At 43.9% G+C, this 18,176-nt stretch overlaps 1 protein-coding gene across 1 annotated transcript in view; it reads right to left on the reverse strand.

The window, feature by feature from the left end:
• Positions 1-18,176, reverse strand: part of LOC144490887 (integral membrane protein 2C-like) — a 64,262-nt gene that overhangs the window by 7,892 nt on the left and 38,194 nt on the right. The window contains exon 2 of the mRNA XM_078208576.1: positions 11,120-11,257. Coding sequence (XP_078064702.1) covers positions 11,120-11,257 — 138 coding nt within the window. The remainder of the gene's footprint in view (positions 1-11,119; positions 11,258-18,176) is intronic.

Raw genomic sequence — 18,176 nt, forward strand, 5'->3', positions numbered from 1 at the left:
TATAACTTACCTATTTAAACCGCTGAATGTAACTACAATTTGTCATTGAGTGGTATTCTTAAACTTGAATACTTTGTTTATGTGACCAAGATTAATTCAATCGAAACTTAATAATGTATCATTCCCTTTGGAATATCTTATATAACACTAGTGCCCTTCCCTCCCAGAAGCCTTGTGCACTACAATTTAAACAAAGCTAATCTAAAAATTGCTTAATAACTGCAGCCTGGCAACAAAATGATTAAACAAATCTGCCTTGCAAAACTGCGACAATGTATCATTTCTGCAGTCAGCTTGATGAAGCAACCATTAATAACCACCTCAGTATCAGTCCACTTAGTTGCACATGATTTGCTATAACTGGTTGACTCTGTTGTGTTTAGATTTTGATTAAATCGACCCAGGGTAGCCCTGTGCACTAATCGCAGGCAATACTGCATGGTAACCACAGCTTGCTGTCTCCGAGATTGAAGTGCTTGCTTCTAAAGCAGTCCGGACTCAAATCACACTGACAATGATTTATCAGGTCTTTAATCTGGTGGCTGCATTTAAAAATATCAATTGTCAGACTTGGCTAGTGGTAAAAATTGGTCTGCTGGTTGACCCACTACAAGTAAATCTGATTTTGGTGTGGAGAAATATATGTTGCATTGATAAACAATTCCAAATCTTGGACAAGGTGTTGCTCCACTTAGCTGCAAATACTAACTATAATTAATTGATTCTACTGTTTTTGTTTTTTTTCTTAATCTACGAAGGGTAGCTCTATATATTAATGGAAGCCAATGCTGTTTACTTACTGCAATTTGGTACCTCAGTGATTAAAGTGTTTGCTTCAAAACCAGTTTGGCCTCAAACCTCTATGGTCGGTAATTAAGTCAGTCCTTGCGTAATCAATTTCCTGTCTCAGTACCTCTGCTGCTGAAACCCTCATCCATGACTTTGCTACACATGGATTCGATTGTTTCAACACACAGCTAGCTGGCTGTGTCACCCACGTTCTACCATCAGGAAATTTCAACTCATTTAAAACTCTGCTGCCCATGTCTTAACTGATGTGGAGATGCCGGCGTTGGACTGGGGTAAACACAGTAAGAAGTTTCACAACACCAGGTTAAAGTCCAACAGGTTTATTTGGTAGCAAAAGCCACACAAGCTTTCGAAGCTCTAAGCCCCTTCTTCAGGTGAGTGGGAATTCTGTTCACAAACAGAGTTTATAAAGACACAGACTCAATTTACATGAATAATGGTTGGAATGCAAATACTTACAACTAATCAAGTCTTTAAGAAACAAAACAATGGGAGTGGAGAGAGCATCAAGACAGGCTAAAAAGATGTGTATTGTCTCCAGACAAGACAGCCAGTGAAACTCTGCAGGTCCACGCAACTGTGGGCGTTACAAATAGTGTGACATGAACCCAATATCCCGGTTGAGGCCGTCCGCGTGTGTGCGGAACTTGGCTATCAGTTTCTGCTCAGCGACTCTGCGCTGTCGTGTGTCGCGAAGGCCGCGACATTATTCATTATTCATGTAAATTGAGTCTGTGTCTTTATAAACTCTGTTTGTGAACAGAATTCCCACTCACCTGAAGAAGGGGCTTAGAGCTTCGAAAGCTTGTGTGGCTTTTGCTACCAAATAAACCTGTTGGACTTTAACCTGGTGTTGTTAAACTTCTTACTGTGTTTACCCCAGTCCAACGCCGGCATCTCCACATCATGACTACGATCGACACCGCAAACTACCGGCTCCAAGTGGGGAGGATCGCCAAAAAGATCGCGCATATCGACACAGACATCAAGTTTCTACAAAGATGCAAGAAAGCAGACAAGATACCGAAAGGACTCCAGATCACGAACTCTGCAAGACGTGCCGGATCATCGACACAGATGCCATCATCTCACGTGAGAACACCATCCACCAGGTACACGGTACATACTCTTGCAACTCGGCCAACGTTGTCTACCTGATACGCTGCAAGAAAGGATGTCCCGAGGCATGGTACATTGGGGAAACTATGCAGACGCTGCGACAACGGATGAATGAACACCGCTCGACAATCACCAGGCAAGACTGTTCTCTTCCTGTTGGGGAGCACTTCAGCGGTCACGGGCATTCGGCCTCTGATATTCGGGTAAGCGTTCTCCAAGGCGGCCTTCGCGACACACGACAGCGCAGAGTCGCTGAGCAGAAACTGATAGCCAAGTTCCGCACACACGCGGACGGCCTCAACCGGGATATTGGGTTCATGTCACACTATTTGTAACGCCCACAGTTGCGTGGACCTGCAGAGTTTCACTGGCTGTCTTGTCTGGAGACAATACACATCTTTTTAGCCTGTCTTGATGCTCTCTCCACTCCCATTGTTTTGTTTCTTAAAGACTTGATTAGTTGTAAGTATTTGCATTCCAACCATTATTCATGTAAATTGAGTCTGTGTCTTTATAAACTCTGTTTGTGAACAGAATTCCCACTCACCTGAAGAAGGGGCTTAGAGCTTCGAAAGCTTGTGTGGCTTTTGCTACCAAATAAACCTGTTGGACTTTAACCTGGTGTTAAACTTCTTACCATGTCTTAACTCACAGCAACTCTCATTCCCTGTCGCAAATAGAATTTCCATGTTCTCTTACTGTCTGTGATCTGTATGTTTTGTGATGAAAGAGCTGTCCTTTCTTATCCTTGCAGTGTGGGTCCTAATTAAATAATTGCAGCAGCAAGCTTTTGTGAATTTAAAAATAAAGGTGGCCATTTATTCTCCCACACTTACCCCAAATTTAAATGCGGCTTCACACGCACTCTCATTCACAAAAAGATTAGATATAGGTGAAGGTAGGGTACTGTTACGATTTACAATTGTCTCAGTCTCTGGCTTCCACATGGCTGGCCAGTAGTTTCTTAAATGGTTTTGATGCTTTCAAGTTGAACCGCGAATTTTGTAAAGCAGACTGGTTTCTTTGACTGTAAAGTCAAAATTTAGAAGGTTGTTTCTCAGTGAATTTGAAGTTGAAACATTTTGGTGGAGCCCTCATCTCTGATGGGATCTCCCACTTACTAGACATTACTGTTAAATACTTGGCTGTTTGAATTCCTTGCAGCTCTTTTGAGGGCTTTTGGTGGAAATGCCTGTAAAAAGCCTCTAACTGATTTTTCAAAGAGAGAGGAAACATGGCTGTCTCATTCAATGGCTTGCTGAAAGTTTAAGCCCTTCCAAATAAGAGTGGTGTTCATGTTGATTCCAACATCTTGTGTTGCAGTTCGACCCTTGAGAGAGTCAATGGGCGGGATTATCCAGCCACGCTTGCCCTAAGGCCAGAAAATCCCGCCCAAGGTCAACAGACCTTTGCACGTCCGTGTCCCTCCTGCTACAATTCCTATGGCAGGCGGGACAGGAAAATTCCACCCAATGACTTTGTTTTTGAATGATCCATTCAATTTTGGTGATACCCCTTTGGATTAGTTTCAGGAAAGACTGTTGATTCACATGAGTCTGGAATGTACCTCAACTTCATTCTTGAGAAAGTGGAGTGGTTTCAATCCACAAAAGAAGTCAGGTGATCTTTGGGTAGCCAGCTTCTCAGCCTTTTATGCCCAGTTTTAAAATATATTTAGTTTGAAATTCAAAAGAGGAGATGTTGGCAGTGGACATGACAACCATGGTCACTACAATGCTCATTGACTCCCAAGTCAAGCTAAGTCTTGATTTTAAAGTTCTCGTCCTTGTTTTGAAAGCTCTCCAGGACCTTGCCCCCTGCCCCCCCATCCCCCCTTCTCTATAATCTCCTCCGATCCTCTAATTCCGGCCTCTGACATGGCCAGATACAAATGCTCCACCATTAGTGGTTGTGTCTTTATTCGCCGAGACTCCAAGCTCTGGGATTCCCTCCCTGTACTTGTTTACTCTATTTTCGCTTTTCTCCTTTAAGACCCTTCTTAAAACCTACCTCTTTCCCCAGGCATTTCATCATCTGACTTATTATTTCCTTCTGTGCTTGGTGTCATTCCTTTGTTTTATAATGCTTCTGTAAAGTGTCTTGGGATGCTTCATTAAATTAAACTATATGAGTTTTGATTGCTGCTGCTATTCAGGATACTTTGGTCCAGATCTTCTGCAAAACAGCAATCGTGTTGGATTGCCTCTCCACTCGAACTCATCCAAGCCTGGACACTGCTCCACATTTCTCAGCAGCCAATCAAGGCGCAAATTCCTCAGAAACACAGAGCACTGCACCCACTTTTTACAATACCAGCGACCCTAAGGTAAGCTTAAATGTCCAACTTGAAGGTTAGTGAATGGGTGAGTGGATGAATGTGTGACTGGGTCGGATGGTGGGGTAGGTAGATGGTGAGTGAGTGAATGGGTAGGATGGTAGGGTTGGTAGATGGGCGAGTGGGTAGAATGGCAGAAAGGTGAGATGGCAGGCGGGTCGAGTCACATGTGGCTGAGGTGGAAAGTGAGTAGGGTGGTCGTTGGGCGAGGCAGATGATGTGGTAGTATTGAGATGTTGGTGCGTAGGGTAGCTAATGGGTGAGGTGGCTAGTGGATGAGTTGGTAGGTGGGATCAGGGATAGTTGGATTGGATCAGGGGTGGGGGGGTGGTTATCAAGTCAGAGGCTAGTCAGGTCGGTTCAGGGTTTAGTTGGGTGGTGCAGGGTATTCAGGTCTGGTCAGAGGGATAGTTGGGTGGTCAGGTAGGCACGTAGTCAGGAGGATGAGTAGTCAGGTTGGGGTTCAAGGGTTGGCGGGGCTAGTCAGGTGGCTTGGAGACCATCGGGGAGTCAAAGTTTAGTCACGAAGTCAGGAGTTAGTTGGGTTTGAGGAGGGCATTGGGGCGGTGGGTGGCGGGGAGGGGGCGGTGGGTGGCGGGGGGGGAGGGTGGCGGTTGGTGTCAGTATGAGTGACTGGGGAGATATTTCTGTAGTTACCCATGAGTCAATTAAATTTTAAGCTGTCTAACATTTCCTGGGTGACTATTCAGATAAATCCCAAGGAACCATCTGTATAGTCTCTGACTCTAACTTATAAAGTCAGAAAATTTTGCAGAGGACCCCGGACAGCAGTGGGATTTCCCATTGAGGAAATTCAAACTGCCTGGGCAATTCCTACTGAGGTCAGTGTGTTAGGACTTCTTGTGAAGTCCTTGCATGCATCTTGTATTGTACATCTGGGCTGGAATGCTCCAGTCGTTCCAGCCCTGTTGCTGCTGCCAGCGAGAATGGAAATTTGTTACTCAGCCAAATCTGCGGGACTGGAGAATCCCAGCAGCGGACGAGTTTGGAAAATCCAGCGACTCGAATCCGACAATCTGGAGACTGAAGATCTGGGACAATGATTTGTTATTGGTTATTCAGATTTAGATTATCCATCTATCTGCAGAACCTGTTAAACTCTGTAATGGGATAATCACTGCTTGCAAAAGGACACAATCACTGGAGCTTCAGTGTGACAAGTAATAATTTAAATGATATATTTGTTCCAAAGCGCAGAGTTGAAAAAAATGAATAAATCTACTTAAATTTTCTTTATCTAGGTTTCAATCTTGGCTTGTGATTTATACTATTCCTGGTCACTTCTGATGTTTTAGATTATTACTATATGGCTTGATATATTTTGTAATAGTTTGGAATACGTTTAATATCCCATGGGATGTCATGTTCATGGTATAAATAACTATCTTGTGTTAGGTTTCATTTTGTCATGTGAGAAAGAAAGCAGTTAGAATCACTTCTGCTTTTCTAAATACAATGTATCATTGGATTTTGACTTATTTTCCTGTGATGTATTTTTATCTTAATTAGAACCATAGAACCATAGAAAATTACAGCTCAGAAACAGGCATTTTGGCCCTTCTTGTCTGTGCCGAACCATTTTATGCCTAGTCCCACTGACCTGCACTTGGACCATATCCCTCCACACCCCTCTCATCCATGAACCCGTCCAAGTTTTTCTTAAATGTTAAAAGTGACCCCACATTTACCACTTTATCTGGCAGCTCATTCCACACTTCCACCACTCTCTGCGTGAAGAAGCCCCCCCTAATATTCCCTTTAAACTTTTCTCCTTTCACCCTTAACCCATGCCCTCTGGTTTTTTTCTCCCCTAGCCTCAGCAGAAAAAGCCTGCTTGCATTCACTCTATCTATACCCATCAAAATCTTATACACCTCTATCAAATCTCCCCTCAATCTTCTACGTTCCAGGGAATAAAGTCCCAACCTATTCAATCTCTCTCTGTAACTCAGCTTCTCAAGTCCCGGCAACATCCTTGTGAACCTTCTCTGCACTCTTTCAATCTTATTTACATCCTTCCTGTAACTAGGTGACCAAAACTGTACACAATACTCCAAATTCGGCCTCACCAATGCCTTATATAACCTTACCATAACACTCCAAAATTGTAGGAATTAACTATCCACATTCTTCTGTGAATGTGGCTGGACATATGAAAGAAAAACCCAGTGCCCTTCAGATTAGTAATAGTCAATGCATGCATTGACTGGTAAGGTTCCAAATATTGTTTTTTAATTTACATTTGCTCTTGTAATGTTTCATAGTACAGACAGAGGAGCTCATTAGCCACATTGCAGTTTTACTTTCTTCATTTAACTTACATTATTCTCCCCAGCTTGTCTTTTGACAAAGCCTTTTATCTCCAATTGCTCCATTTTAGACAGGTTTCTCAGGTCTTGCAATTTGCTATCAACAACAATCCGCTGATTTGCTGATCTGCCAGAGCTGCTGAGTTTATCCAGCATTCTCTTCTTTTAATCAGCTCATTAACCTGCCATTGGTCAACCAGTGAATCATTTTGTTTTTGCCTCTAGGTGTTTACCATGCAGTCAGAAGACAAATAGTTGCATTTTGGCCAGAAAGGTTGGAGCCCAGGCTGATCTGGAAGCAAGCATTTCATTCTCTGGGGGCGATTCTCCCAAAAACGTTCTAAGTGCTGAGTTGGCGGGAAAACTGGTGTAAATCATGATTGTTTTTTCAGTGGAAGTTCAGACTCAAATCTCCCACACTCTGTGCAATGCAGAGGTCACAATCGGGAATATCATTAAAAGCTCGGGGGGCGGGGCCTATTCACGCCAGAGTCTGACAGTTCCGGACATCTGCACATGTGCAGTGGCCCTGAGCTGTCAGCCTGCAGTTTGCTGGCCAGCTCAATCGCTGGCCAGCTCGGGACCCTCGCAATACAGCCCCCCACAGCCCAATTGTGGCCTCCCCCCCATCTATTCACGGGCTAGCCCTGACCTCCCTCCATCCCAGAGCGTCCCGATCTCCAGGCCCCCCACCTCCCAGTAGTGACGATCCTCCCCCACCTCGGCAGACACCCCCCCCCCTCCTCATAGGAGGCAGTTCCCCCCACCCTGGCAAAACTCCACTCACGAGAGGCAGATCCCCCCGATCGACCATCCCCCCAGCCTGCCCGATCGCTGGACTCCCTCCAGTCCCGACCAATCCCCATGTAGAGTGGCACCGGGATCCCCCACTCACACCAATCGCCCTTACACCCCACCCGTAGGCCCCGCCTCCTAGGCTCCGTCCCTTGGCACTGCAAGATGCCCGGTGGGCTGTGCAAAAAAATCCCCTGGGCATGGACACTTTGCCCTTTGGGCAGTGCCAAGGGACACAGGCTGGCACTGCCAGGGTGCCCATGCCCAGGGACTACCGCCCGGCCCCCTGGGGGACCCTCCCTCGCTCCAGCAATGTCTCCAGCTAGTTCCTCAAAAATGTGGAGCTACTCTAAACCCCACCAGAGTGAAATTATACTGGCGGGGTGGGAGATGCTATCGGGTCCAGAGACTTCAGTCCTGGGCCCAATAATGACATTCAGATAACATTAAAATAGGATTAAAATTAGTTACCTGACATATCTCCATCGCTGGGAGATGTGCGCGCACGCGTGCGTGAATCCCGCGAATGGGTCCACACGTGATTCTCCCGGCCAGACCCACCAAAACATTTGCGGGTTGAGATGGGAGAATCACAGCCTCCGATTGTGGTCATTATGTAAATATCGTCTTCTATCAATGCACTGGACCACTCCGGGAAAGAGAGTGAGATCTTGTTATTTTAAATATTTCAAGGGGAATGCCATTTTATTAATTTTAGATTAATTCTAAATAAAATATTATGCATATATCCATATTAAATGTTGCTACTATAGAATTCTCTTTCAAATAAACAGTCAATTGGGAGCATTCAAAAGGAACATAGGGATATATATATATATATGATATAGGAGCAGTAGAAGGTCATTTGGTTCCAAAGCCTACTCCATCATTTAACTGGATCAAGGTCGATTTTCTACCTCAACACCATTTTTCTCACACTATCCCCAAACCCCTTGGTATCTTTAATATCTTGAAATCTATCGATCTCTGTCATGAACATATTCAATGACTGAGTCTCCACAGCTCTCGTGGATAGAGAACTCCAAAGATTCACCACCCTCAGTGAAACAAATCCTTTCATCACAGTCCGAAATGGTCTACCTCTTATTCTGAGATTGTGCCCCCTGATTCTAGACTTCAAAGCCAGGAGAAACATCCTACCAGCCCTTAAAGAATTATGTAGGCTTCAATAAGATCACCACTTTTTCTAAGCTCTACAGAATATAGGCTTGGTCTTTCCAATCGCTCCTCATAGGACAATCCTGCCATCCCAGGGAACTGTCCAGTGAACCTTTGTTGTACGTCCTGTATGGCAAGTATATCTTTCCTTAGGTAAAAGGCCAAAATAGTTCAAGTGCAGTTTCATCAAGACTCTATGCAATTGCAATAAGACTTCTTTACCCTTGTGTTGAAATCCTCTTACAATAAAAGGCCAACAACACAATTTGCCTTCCTAATTGCTTGCTGGCCTGCATGTTGGCTTTCAATGACTTATGAATAAGGCCACCCTTGTCCCTTTGGCATCAACACTTCCCAACCCTCCTTGTGCTGTTCAGTCTGAATTTTTTCACATTGTAGAGTTCAAGCTCACATTAGGAGAGAGATTATGGATTTTACATACAGTACTGCTGTATTCTCAGAGACACTGGACGGGATTTTCCAGTACTGCCCACAGCAGAAATAGCTGCGGCCAGGATGGAAAATTTGACAGAGCAGCTAACGGTCTGTTGAAAGAGAAAAGAACTAGTGCATTAAGTTTGGATGACTCTTCAGCTCTGACGAAGAGTCACCCACACTTGAAACGGTAGCTCTGTTCTCTCTCCACAGATGCTGTCAGACCTGCTGAGATTTTCCAACATTTTCTGTTTTTGTTTCAGATTCCAGCATCCGCAGTAACTTGCTTTTATACAAAGGTCTGTTGACTTTGGGTGGGACTCCTAAGGACCAGAAAATCTCAGCCACTGCTTAACATTAGGACATCTCAATTAAAAACAGAACAATTAAAAGGTATGAGTCTGATGAATAAAGAATCTCATCTGCTGCTACACTGCATATTTCATTTCTTTGTATAAAAAAAGCACTGCATGCCTTAGAAAAAAATTGGAGAGTCTCAAGTGATATGAAATGAAAGAAAATTAATATAATGAGCATCATTATAAAGCTGTTTGCCAAAGTTTTAACATTTTGGTGTACTACAGAATATGTGGAAAATTGATGTCAATGGGTTATTCATGAAAAAAATCATTGTTAATCATTTTCTGTTGAAATGTTTCCGTTCTTGAATCATAACTGCCTGCTGCAGTGGTAAGTAACTTCAGATGGAAACATACTGGAATTATTTCAACGGCTTTTCACATGCGGCGCTATTAAATTGCCCAGTGACTTCATCAGCAATAATCGCAGCCCTGGATATTCATTATGAGAGTCAAATCACTCTTTTCTAATGTTTTAATGACTTATAGAACTGTATTCATTTCTCAAAGCACAACTCGTGAGGTGTTGAAACCATACCGAAGTTGTAATAGACGCCAGTCTTCAAATTATTTTTCTGTTTGTAATTGTGTTTTTAATTGATCAATTTGCTGGATTTATTTTCATTGACTGGCAGAGTTTACGGAATCCAGCAGCACGGAACAAAAAGAGCCATAATCCTCTGCAGGTGTAGTTACTGATTAAATTGGTCGATCATTGTTGAAAATCAAAGAAGCAGAAAAGTAATGGGTACACAATCTAAAACACCAGTTAGCACAAATTGAAACATTTAACTGCTGTTCTACTTAATATTTAAACACCATTAAAAACAGCAATACCATTAAGACACTGACCAACAATTCCTCTCCGAATCAACTCGCACCGAATTAAGAGCTGTAGGTTGCAGAGTCTAACTGAGAGGTGCCGATTAGATGGTCAAAAAAAACAATGACATCCAAATGTAAGGAATTAAAAACAACTAAAACAAGATGGTAACAAGTAGTCAAAATAAAACTGGAATTTTTTAAAATGAAAAATGCACAAACAAATCAATGTTTTCCTAAATAATTAATGACAAGTTCATCAATTCCACCATATTCAGTTCTAAATACATGATTTCTAAAAAAGAGGTGTGCCTCTCAGACCTGAAGGGAAATTGCAACAGAAACATAATCCATTAATCATGTTTTGTTAAAGGAAGGTCTGAGTTACAGATGTAGATAATAATTACAACAGAACATAAACATTTTAACTGAAAGCTTATTTACAAATGTTTTCCTCTCAAAAAGGGTGGCATGAGTACATACAGCACCAGTTAACTGGACCGTTATTAAAGTTGCACTTGACTAGATGTGGGCAATTTTCCACTGGAGTAAAAATTGGGCAAGTAGCGAACGAGGATTACACTCTGCCCGCCCAACTTCACCAGTGGAAGGCCCAAACCATTTTCACTGCGGGCCTCATCTGCATAACTTTGGGGAGGAGCCATTGCTCAATGAGCACTGACAGACATCTTGTGGATTGGGGATGATCGGAATCGAGCAATTCATCTGTTGTTCTCAGATGGAAGTGCACAAAAGAATAAATGGGAGTTAGGCAATGGTGTTGCGATTGGGGAAGAAGAATATAAAAGAACTGAGTGTGGGCTCTTTATAGTTACAGAAAAATCAGAGGCAAAATGTTTATTATTGGGTGTTTGAGAGCAGATTCTAGCAAAACCTTTAGGGTGTTCTTTCAGTCAATAAAATATATACCATACCCGAGTAACAAAGTAATGCTTGTAGACATAGACTGCCCCCAAGATTAATCCAGATAGCAGAATAACCAATCCAAGTGTCAGACACCAGAAGCCACTGACAGTAGACCTCCGAGTTCTTGTTGGCACAGTATCCACATCCTGAAACGAGAGAAGTGAATTCTTAGTCATGAAAGGCTGTGTCTGTATCAGCTTTTTCACCTTTTGGTGGCACATGTGTTTACCAAGGATCCTTGTCAGTCACATATGAAGTTTGATTCCACATTCCCATTAAATTGCTCATATTGCAAGCTGCTGCATTTGTCCAGTCTTGGTCAAATTTAGAATTCATCGTTCAGCCAAGGAACAATGCGAACAGCAGCTCTTTCCAAACCAGTCACAATTTCAAACAACCACAATCCAACCGATCCATAAGAACAACGGGGCAAAACTTCTGCAGGCTCCTCCAGTTCTCACATTACCTTCACTGGAAGATGAGTGACAGCCCTGTAGAAAATGGTAACTATTCATACCATCTCTCCAATCTTCCCATCAATTTCCCATTGATGTGATACTGAGAAACTGGGTATAGTCTCATACGAATTACAAGCATTTAAACGCAAACAAAATGAATTATTTACCTTGGCTTCAAATGCTGGGGGTGGGTGGGCGCATAGTGGTGGACAAAGACTTACTGTAGCTCATAAACCAAGAGTTTAGACCTATTGTTAAAGAGAATCTCCTATTTAAGAAAGTTTATTTATGTGTCACAAGTAGCTTTACATTAACAATGCAATGAAGTTACTGTAAAAATCCCCTAGTCGTCACTCTCCGGCAGATTGTGAATAGTGTTACAGATTGTGCATAATGCAGTGTTGCTTGCATCAGAGATTGTATGTAACGCAATAGTACTTACATGATTCACATTTGAACTACTTACAGATATAATCATATTATTTAATCTGCACTTTATTAAGGCACATTAGAGGGTATATATTCAAACATAACAGGCTAACGTTAATTAAGGATCATTTTTGAACTGGGGATCTTGATTCACAATCTTAATATCATAAGAAATAGGAGCAGGAGTAGACTATTTGACTCAACGATTTTGCGCCACTGTTGAATAAGTTCATAGTTGATCTGGCTGAGGCCTTAACTCCAATTTTGCACCTATCCCCCCTTGACTCCTGTTGGAGTAAAAGTGAGACGCTGCCAGAGGGAATCCCGAAATTAGAAGATACAAGATGGTTACCTGGTACAATATGGACTCTGTGGAAAGACATTAAAACGTGCTGACTTAGGCATAGACATTGCACAACGAACTAACCTTTGAACTACATCCTGTTATTGTCTAATTACTACGGAACAGACAAAAAACCAGACCTTGAGGTCCGGATGATCAACTTAGCTTAAGATAAAGCGGAACCGAAATAATAAGTTTTGTTAATGAGGTCAGTCGTTGCTAGGGGGGGCATAATTGGCTAATGATGTGATAACTGCTAATGTCTGTACTTGTCGACTCTTTGAAATGTATAAAAGAAGCTCAGCTGCCATTTTTAAAATTGAGAAGGTGACTGCGAGCACTGCGGAGTGCCAAGCATTTCTCCCAAAGCTTTGTCCAATAAACTGCATTTTGAATCTTTAAATCTGACTCCGAGTGGTGATTTCCCACAACAAATTGGCATAGTCGGCAAGATCTTACTGCTGGTGAGTTGATCGGTTGGCCTCGATCGGCGAACTGGAGTAGAGATTATTGAACTGTGGGAGTCAGACTGAGCCAACAATGCAGTTAAAAACAGGTGAAAATTAGGGGAATTTATGGGACTATCGGATAGAAACAGGAATTGATTGCTTGTGCTGATCGACTAAGGACAAAGAGGTGCCTGTCTCAACAACCGGTCTAAGGCTGCGCGTTTAAGAGGGGAAATCCCCCACGTGAAGGTCAGGACCCTGAAGTGGGCGTAGAGACACCAAGGCACTTAGGATCATGAAGCACAAGCGATAGAAGGAATAATGCCAGAGCATAACCTGGCGCCAGTAACCTGGGGGGGGGGGGGGGGGGTACGGTCGCGCAGCCAACAGCACATTACAAACCATTCACCCCGGGCAAGAGACAACAGATAATGGCCTCCCTGGGTAAACTACAACCCAGAAGCGCAAATACGAAATTCTGGGCAGAACTAGACACAGTCTGGGTAGGACACCAACTGCACTTAAGGGATATACACCAACTAGTTAGGGCCGCATGCCCAGCGGACAAATGGAGGCAGGTAGCCAGAGGGCCCGCCGCCCAACCCGGAGAAGACTATAGTGGGGGGGCGTTGATCACATGCGGTAGCCCTAACGGCAGAGGTGGACGCCCAACAGGCACCCTTCGTCCTGTTTAAAAACGGAAGTACAGAAAGTTTTGGGGAATGCCCCTACCAATTGGAGTAAAATCACAACCAAGCAATAGAAAGGGGAAGGGGGGCCTCTGAATATGGGGAACGGTTGTTCCAAGTATACCAGGAATGCTCAGGGCAAGGAAACCCAGACCGTGGGGATCGAGCCTTCATCCAGGCTTTCAAGGATGGGCTCTCCGGCGCCCACCAAACCATCTTAAAAATGGGAGTGATCATGTCCCAGGATTATGGTGAACTGGTGGAACGGGCTAGCGGCGTACATGGAGGCAGGGAGGAGAAATCTCAGACGAGGATGAAACAGGAAAGAGTAGCCGCCTACGGTAGCGGGAGTGGAACTAAGCCCAAACTGACCTGTCACAATTGTGGCCGACAAGGGCACTTTGCAAAGGAGTGCCGGGTCCCAAGGAAAGGAAATAAATTTGGAAACAGTGAGAGACATTGTAATTATTGTAATAAAAATGGACACACGGAAGCAATATGTTGGGACAAACATGGGAGACCCCTGCCCCGATCTGTGTTCACAGCAGAATTAGAGAAACTAAGGAACCCATGAGATCAGCAAGACTGACGGCCTGCAGCCCCCATTCATAAGGGTAAGGAGGGGGGACGGATCTATGTGTCTGCACTAGTAGGGGGCAGGCAATGTGAGATGCTGGTGGACACAGAAGCATCCATATCTGTCACCGACCTACCCTTACCCACTACAAGTAAGATGATTTATCTAACAGGGATAGGAGGGAACAAAACACCCGCCTACCTGAGCGAGACCACGTTAGTAGAAATAAATAATTTGTATATACCTATGAGATTCTATGTATGTAAAAATAACGAGGGTACAATAATGGGAAATGATTTAATGAAGGAGTATGAAATTTTGATTGACTGTGGGAAGGGAGAGCTAATCTGGCCGAAACGGGACGGCCGGAAAACCGGAATGGGAAGACTCACGAGTCACCTCGAGACTATCAAGGTGGCCACAGCCACCACCAGGGATTGGCGACTAGAAACAAAGGGGTTTGGAACCATCTGTGCCTCTGTTCCCGGAGTATGGGCCGAAACGAAATTAGACACTGGCCTACCCAAAACTGACCCGATAAAGGTGCCCGGACCGGAGCATAAGCCCACCGACAGTACCCGATAAAACCGGAAGCAAAGGCAGCTGTAGTAGAAATAGTTAAAGGGTTAGTGGAGAAAGGAATCCTGAGGGAAACTACGAGTACCACTAACTCCCCTACCTGGCCAGTGAGCAAACCCGACGGAAGTTACAGACTCACAATAGACTACACTGCCCTCAATAAAGTCACGCCCAAATTACACCCCATTGTAGCAAGCCCCTTGACAATCCTGAATGGATTGTCACCGGAGCATAAAATCTTTACCGTATTGGATACAGCCAATGGATTCTGGTCCCTACCCATGGATCCCGAATCCCAAGGAAAATTCGCATTTACACTGGGAGACAAATAGTACACTTGGACACTCGCCTACTGCAGGGATTCCACAATAGCCCCGGCATCTTCCATCGAGTAATGAGTGACATCCTGAAAAGGGTAGAACTACCAAAGGGTAGCACGATTCTACAATACGTCGATGATATATTAATAGCCTCAGAATCTAAGTCAGGACATCAGGGAGCACTATATCTAGTGTTGAATGAACTGAAAACTGCAGGGTTAAAGGTGAGCCCCAAAAAGGCACAAATCAGGAAAGCACAAGTCCTGTACCTAAGACACTTAATATCACAAGAGCTTAAAGAGATGCCAACAGACCGAAAGAAGGCAGTACAACAAATGCCGCGGTCAGTCACCTTAAGAGGAGTCAGGAAGGTGCTGGGACTGTTTAACTATAGCCGAAGTTTTATCCCGGAATTCGCAAAATTGGCAGAGCCTATACAGAGACTAGTTAAAGGGGGAAAGCCAGCTTTAAACTCCATAGAATGGGGGCCTGAGCAAAAAGAGGCCTATAACAAGTTAAAGTCAGAACTGATATCAGCCCCGGACTGGGACTACCAGATTCCAACAAAGATTTCCACATACACTGTAACACTGTGTTCTACTCTGCAGTAGTAACGCAAGATCATTACGATAAACGGAGACCCATTACTATTCAACAGCAGAAGGGCCGGCAGTAACCGGACTGCCAAGGTGCATCGCTGCCTTAGATTGCGCCGCCTGGGCAGTAAAGGTTAGCGAACCGAAAGTAATGACAGGAAACATAATCCTCCACACCAAACACACCTTGGTGGAAATGCTAAATACAGGAAAGTTAAGGTCCATCTCGAACATGAGAAGGGCCAAATGGGAAGCCGTCCTCCTACCTCCCAGCAAATTAGTTAGAATAGTAAGGGACACAGGAGATAGCCCAGCAGAAGGAATTTTGGATACAGGAGAACCACATAACTGTGGAGACGTAGATATGGATATAGAAGAAGGTAGGATAAAGGATGTACCTTTAGCAACAGCTGAAGAGACCCTTTTTGTAGATGGCTCACGTAAATACGTGGAAGGATCACCCTGGACAGGGTGGGCAGTAGTAAATGACAGATTGGAAACGGTAAAGTCAGAAAAAGTGACGGAGGTCTATCCGCGCAGGTGGCGGAACTAGTGGCACTCACAAAGGCACTAGAATTGTCCGAAGGAAAGACGGTAAATATATATACCGATAGTAGGTACGCATTCGGGGTAGTACACGATTATATGACGGCATGGGGTAGGAGGGGGTTTGTAACCACGGGAGGAACTCCTATTAAACACCAGGATCGAGGCATTACTAAAGGCCAGCGAAAAACCCTGAGAAGCAGCAGTAATAAAAATCAAAGCACATCAGAAGGAACCAGAAAGGGATAACCCCGATTGGTTAAATTACAAAGGGACCCAAGCCGCAGATAGAGCAGCGCAATTAGCGTTAGAACAGGAGGCAGTTGGCGAGCTGCCAATAGCAGTAACGGGCCAGACAGGAGACAAAATAGATATTCGGGACTTACACGAAGGTACCTCGGAAGAGGAAAAGGGTAAGTGGGAGCACAGGGAGCGAGCAGAGGGACTGATAACATTTGGAGACGCAATGACAAGGTAATGGCGCCGGAGTGCATACAAAACACCCTCTTGGGACTACACCATGGACTCTCGCATGTGGGAAGAGAGGCCATGGCAACTAGTATAGGCAAAGAATGGTGGTGGAAAGGGATGGGGAGGGACATTGCCCAACACTGTCACCGATGCGTGACATTTCTTGAAAAGTGCTGTTATTGTGGCTTTGCAATCCACTGGGATCGTTTCAGATTCGAAACAATTTTGGAAGATTACAACCAACGCATCTGCTGTCTCTCTGCAGCCAATTCTTTTAAGACATTAGAATGCAGACCATTAAGTCCAAGGACAACCAGGAGCCAATATAGGACAGCGAACACAGGTGATATGCAAATTTGACTTGCTGAGAGTAAGGATATTGGCAGCAGAGTTTTAGATGACCTCAAGTTTACCAAGGGTTCAATGTTGAAAGCTGCCTTGGAGGGAGCTAGAATAGTCAATACTAGAAGTAACAAATGATGAATGAGGGTTTTAGCAGCAGATGAGCAGAGGCAGGGTCAAGGTCAGTCAAGTTAGAGATAGCAATAGTCGTTCTTAGTGATGGTGCAGGCATGTGGTGAGAAGCTTATCTCAAGCTTAAATATCATACTGAAGTTGTGAACAGTCCTGTTCAGACTCAGAAAGCTGCCAGAGAGAGGGCTAGAATCAGTTTCAAGGAAATGGCACTCTTAACGGGGACTCAAGCCAATGACTTTGGTGTTCCCAATGCTTAATTTGAGAAAATTTCCTCTGATCAAATACCAGATGACAGTGGAGGAACTGAAAGAGGTGACGGTGAGGTTTGATGTCACCATCTGGCCAGTTAGCAAACTCTCAGTGCATGGATGGCATGTCCATGCAAGTGCCTTTTCCGGCAAGGAGTGTCACATGGGGCATGCCAGTAGCATTGCTCAACCCCCACTTGGAAGACCTGAGGCTTCCGTAGCATGAGCTGCAGATGTGCTATGGAGACACATTTCTCAGACCAACAGACTTAAAGTAAGACGAGAAATGCAATGTTTCCCAAACTGTTGGCTAGCTATCTGTTTACGGTTGGTTATCAAAATGAAGGCAAAATAAATCAAATTCTGCATCATAGCAAATGGTTCCTGTGTTGTTAGGGCAACAGATGAGTCACCCATGGAAGGGAATTGGTTGGTATTTTGGATGTTAACATTCCGGATGTTTACCTGTGCTGAATGCCTCCCTTGGCAAACTGAAGTCACACTAATACATCACAGTACTCCATCGAATGGATTGTTTTACTTCCAGCAGTACAGTTAAAAAATCGTTTTCCCTAAAATATCACCATGCCAAATATACATAAAAAACATTGGAAGAAGAGCGAGTGGCACCACAACATATTGCAAACTGGCAATTTATATTAAAGCTCATTGGTTACATATAAAGTATGAATTCAGCACAGAAAGCATATTCCAGAATGTGCAGCAGAAATGACAGAACTGTCAGGGCACACTGTCATTAATATGTAAAATTGACAGCAACTTCTGCCATCCACACATGCACAACTAAATGTCGAAATCCAGATGCTACTGATTCTCCAATCCTCCATAGGCAATCTGCTATTGCAGATTTTAGTCAGCGATT

The sequence above is a fragment of the Mustelus asterias genome, chromosome 3 (genome assembly GCF_964213995.1).
Source record: "Mustelus asterias chromosome 3, sMusAst1.hap1.1, whole genome shotgun sequence".
NCBI lineage: Eukaryota > Metazoa > Chordata > Chondrichthyes > Carcharhiniformes > Triakidae > Mustelus > Mustelus asterias.